This window comes from Elephantulus edwardii, unplaced genomic scaffold (genome assembly GCF_000299155.1).
Source record: "Elephantulus edwardii isolate Elephantulus edwardi_28Jun2011 unplaced genomic scaffold, EleEdw1.0 scaffold00462, whole genome shotgun sequence".
NCBI lineage: Eukaryota > Metazoa > Chordata > Mammalia > Macroscelidea > Macroscelididae > Elephantulus > Elephantulus edwardii.
This window is the reverse complement of record NW_006400212.1, coordinates 179760-184398: the sequence shown is the minus strand read 5'-3', so window position 1 is coordinate 184398 and position 4639 is coordinate 179760. Positions and strand designations below refer to the sequence as shown.

The window sequence follows — 4639 nt, the reverse complement described above, 5'->3', positions numbered from 1 at the left end:
TCTGACAGGAGGGACAGGTCTTTGGAGAGGGGCATCATGCTTGGGAGGGTGGAAGGACAGCACAGGAGGGGAAGATTCTATATGGGGTTGACTCCATAACTGGGGTCATCAGGATGGGTGTATTGAAGAGAAAGTGACTGACACAGGACAGGGCAGTTTAGAGCTGTTGTACATAGGGTAATTATGAGTCGCAAGCAACTCGATGGCACATAACAAAAACAACAAGACCTTCACTAAATCTCAACTCATTTTTTGATAAAAAAATTTTCATGTTTTTTAAAATTTTGATTGTGAAAAACATGTATGGGGATACAAGAAGATAAAGGATGGGAGCAGAAAGGTGAGGATTGGCAGGAATAAATTTTAGGTCTGCACAATGTGGTGGGCAGGGGGAATAGGTGAAAGAAATGAGAAAGATCCAGTGGGGACCAGAAGAGACAGGGTCATGGTGAGTATAGAGCAATGGTGACTTTGTGTGTTTTTTTTAATTGTCTTAATCACTTGTGGGTTTCTCATTTGGGAATGGGGCACAGACTCTCTGGATCCTTTTTGCAGAACAGGGTTGATGAGGTCAAGGGGGAAGGGGGACCCACTTTAACACTTTACTGATGGACCTGGGTTGAAGCCGCGAGCCTTCCTGTTCTGTTAGAAGATAGTTTCCCGACGTTTAGTGTCTTTTGCACTGCAAATTGTTTCCCAAGGTGACTCCAGGGAGGATGGCTGGTCCCTGCTGGATCTTTCTCCTTCCTCTGCCTGCTCCCTACATCCACCAAATTGTACAGCGCCTTAATTTCTTCCTGCCCATTCTCGCATGTCTGCTACTAACACGTACCCCCTTGTATCTTCATAAGGATTATTTACCGTTAAAAAAAAGTTAAATAAAAAGTCGATAGGCTATCCTGCTTCTTAAGTCTATCTTCATCTGAAAGCTCTGCTAAAACTTGTCCACCATGGGTAACTCTGAAGGCATTTGATACACCAGCAGGATACCTTCCACTGTCACATCCTCCATCAAACTGACAGACAAGTGCTGGCCCAGATAGAATAGGAACCATCGTCTTCCTGATCACTTGCTATTCATCGGAATGGGAGCTGGACAATGAATTGGAATGACAGAAGCACCATCATACGGCTCAAATTTAAGAACTGGCATTTTTGAAAAAGATGAAACAATCCACTTATGAACAATTGTGGCCTTGGAAATGGAGGAAAACCTGTATTGTCATATTAGACTCCTAACAGCAGAAATCTATGTGATGGTAACAGGTTTTGACTTTCCTTTGTAAACAGTAAGAAGGATTTCTGAAAATAGGCTGTGGGATCTCCTTCCAATAAAGTTCAGCTCTGGAAACAGGAGAGAACGAATGTTTGTCAAACAGATTGGCCACGAAGCAGCAAGAATACGGTTTTCAAACTGTGGGTCTCACTTCTGTTGTCTTCTTTGAGTGTAGATGCAAACTATCCCTTTCTGTATCCACAGAAACCACCGGCAGAGTTCGCTTCAGTCCTGTAAATTGAGGTCACTCCCATGAGGAACCCATTCCTGGACAACTTCGGGACCCAGGATATACACAGAATCTTGTGGAGGCTTCACTATAGTTAAGTTTTCTTCCACCAAGAGGATCAACACCCTTATCTTCAAGATCGTCCAAAGCTGATAGAGCACGCAACTCCTCCTCCGTGTCCGTTCTTAGGTTTCATTATTTTGGGTTGAAATATTTATCTTTTCTTCTCCTTCATTCATTTCGACCACTCTGGGATTTCGCAGACATCTTACAAATCGTACTGATTCTCCAATCACTCATAGGTATTCATGACCTGTGACAATCTTTAAGCAAATTTACTTCATATAGTTACTCCATTAACCGGGAAACACCGTGTGGATTCTTTTATGTGTACGGAGCTGACTTGAGTGCGAAAAAGTTTTCCCACATTCCTCCCATTAATAAGGTTTGTTTGCTCTGTGAGTTCCTGCATGGTTACTTAGAGAAGTACGGTGAGAAAATGTCTTCCCACATTCCTTACAATCATAAGGTTTCTCTCCTGTGTGGAGTCTTCTGTGTTCAATGAGGGCATGAAACTGGGCAAATGCTTTCCCACAATCCTGACATTCATAAGGTCTCTCTCCTGTGTGAGTTCTAAGATGTAGTGTAAGCTGACTTGGTTGTGAAAATGCCTTCCCACATTCCTTACAGGGATAAGGTTTCTCTCCCGTGTGAACTCGAAGATGTTGAGTGAGGTGATGTGATTTGCGGAAGGTTTTCTCACATTCCTGACATTCATAAGGTCTCTCTCCTGTGTGAATTTTTCTATGTTCCCTGAGGTGATTTAATCGGGTGAAGGTTTTCCGACATTCCTTACACTCATAAGGTCTCTCTCCTGAGTGAATCCTAAGATGTACATTGAGCTGACTTGATAGAGAAAATGTTTTCCCACATTCCTTACAGGGATAAGGTTTCTCTCCGGTGTGAACTCTGATATGTTGAGTGAGGTGATGTGATTCTGCGAAGGCTTTCCCACATTCCTTACATACATGAGGTTTCTCTCCTGTGTGAGTTCTTCTATGTTGCGCGAGGTGAGAAGAAATGGTGAAGGCTTTCCCACATTCCTGACATGGATATGGTTTCTCTCCGGTGTGAATTCTTCTATGTCGAGTGAGGTGAGAAGACGTGGTGAAGGTTTTCCCACATTCCTGACATTCATAAGGTTTCTCTCCGGTGTGAATTCTTCTATGTGGAGTGAGGTATGAAGATTTGGTGAATGCTTTTCCACATTCCTGACATTCATAAGGTTTCTCTCCTGTATGATTTCCTCCATGTCCAGGTATAAAAGCCAGGTGGGAAATGGCTTTTCCACTTTCCTTACATTCATAAGGTTTCTCTCTTGTGGGCAATTGTCTGTGTGAAGCAAGATGACTTGAGTGTGAAAATGTTTTTCCACGTTCTTGACATTCATAATGTCTCTGTCTTGTGTGCATTCTAAGATGGTTAGTTAGGTCAGTTGACTGAGCAAAGGTTTCCCTGCATTCGTTACATGCGTACGTTTTCTCTCGGGTGTGAGTTCTTCCATGTGTGGTGATCTGAACTGATGGAGAAAAGGCCTTCTTACATTCTGTAACTTCACTGGGTTTCTCTGAGATATGTATTCTTGCATGCCTAGTGATGGGTAAGAAAGAATAAAAGGAACAGATTTCATATGAAATTCTTAAGGATAAGAATATAAGCGTCTGAACTTCCTGTACATTCCCATTGATCTACCACATGTATCCAAAATGATGAGAAATCACAGAAATCTTTGCTCCATCTATCACACAAACAATAGGTGGTCATAGCAAGATGAGTCCCCCACAGCTTTACGTCTAGATAATTTCTTTGCTATCAGAAAAGATTTCAAATTCTGATGCACGTTTCCCTGGGTGATGTTCTGCAAACCCTTCACACAGCTCGTCTACTCTGTGATGTTTGGTAAAAACATACCACACTCAAATATAAGTAGGAGTGTTAATATTTGCCCATAATGAAACACAATGTAGGTGGTATGTGGGTTTTCCCTCAGGACTCTCAAATGTCACAACTGAGCATAGTTACCACTCCTGTAATGACTTCTATAAATCATAACACCTTCTGCTGTGTCTCCAGTGACTGTGTCCTACAAGGTTTTGGGGTTCTTTCATTGGATTGAAACTCACCTCAAAGACTCCTCCTGGTTATTTTTGACATCTTCGTTGCTACACAATGTCGGCATGCGCTGTACCATGGAAGGCCAGGGCTGGCTAGTCCTTAAGAATTTCAACTGTGTATATTCACGGGATAAAGAGTCTCTCTCAGTACTATTTAGAATACCTGCCAAGAACCACATTTAAAAATATGAAACCCTAAAGAAAGGAAGTCACAGAGGACAGACTTCTGTGAACTAACAGAAACGTGGGCCCAGTTTTCATATTCAGCACGTTAAGAATGGATAACCAACTATTCATTGGGAAAGAGTGCAGGGATAAAAGAAAGGAATCATGACATGATTTGGTTTCTATGAGGTGGGTAGATAAAAAGAGGACTCACACAGCACACACAAAACATCTCATAGAACAATCACAAACTCACACAGTAAATGCACTCAAAATCACAGAGTACACAGACATCTCCCAGGACACAGACATCCTACAGTGCACACCTATCATCACAGTGGGTACGCACATCACACAGCACACACCCCTCACACAGATATCACAATACACACCACCCTGTACACACACAATGCACAGTACTCACACATCAGACACACAACATGCCACAGAAAACATACAACTTCACACAGAACAAACGCAACATCCCACCATGCACAGAAACTTCACATAGTACACACAGACATCACAAAGTACACACGCAACATCACACGGTCTCCATGACAGAGGTACAGGTGGAAAACGGACCTGCAACCATCAGTCATCTCCTAATGTAAAAAAAAACGACTTTCTCCTTCCTGCACATAAATGCAAGTCTCTCAATACAGGAAAGATCTGCAGTAAATTTACAATTTCCCAGCACAGTGGCCCTTAAGTGGGTGTGAATTTTACTGCCCAAAAAACATTTCGCTGGCTTCTGACAAAAGAAGTTGATGTATACGCTTCCAAGAGTGACTG

At 42.4% G+C, this 4639-nt stretch overlaps 1 protein-coding gene across 1 annotated transcript in view; it reads right to left on the bottom strand.

Moving 5' to 3' along the window:
• Nucleotides 1-1942: 1942 nt before the first annotated feature.
• The window catches only part of LOC102875125 (zinc finger protein 850-like), a 50934-nt gene continuing 48237 nt past the window's right edge, over nt 1943-4639 (bottom strand). The window contains exon 7 of the mRNA XM_006902837.1: nt 1943-2811. Coding sequence (XP_006902899.1) covers nt 1943-2811 — 869 coding nt within the window. The remainder of the gene's footprint in view (nt 2812-4639) is intronic.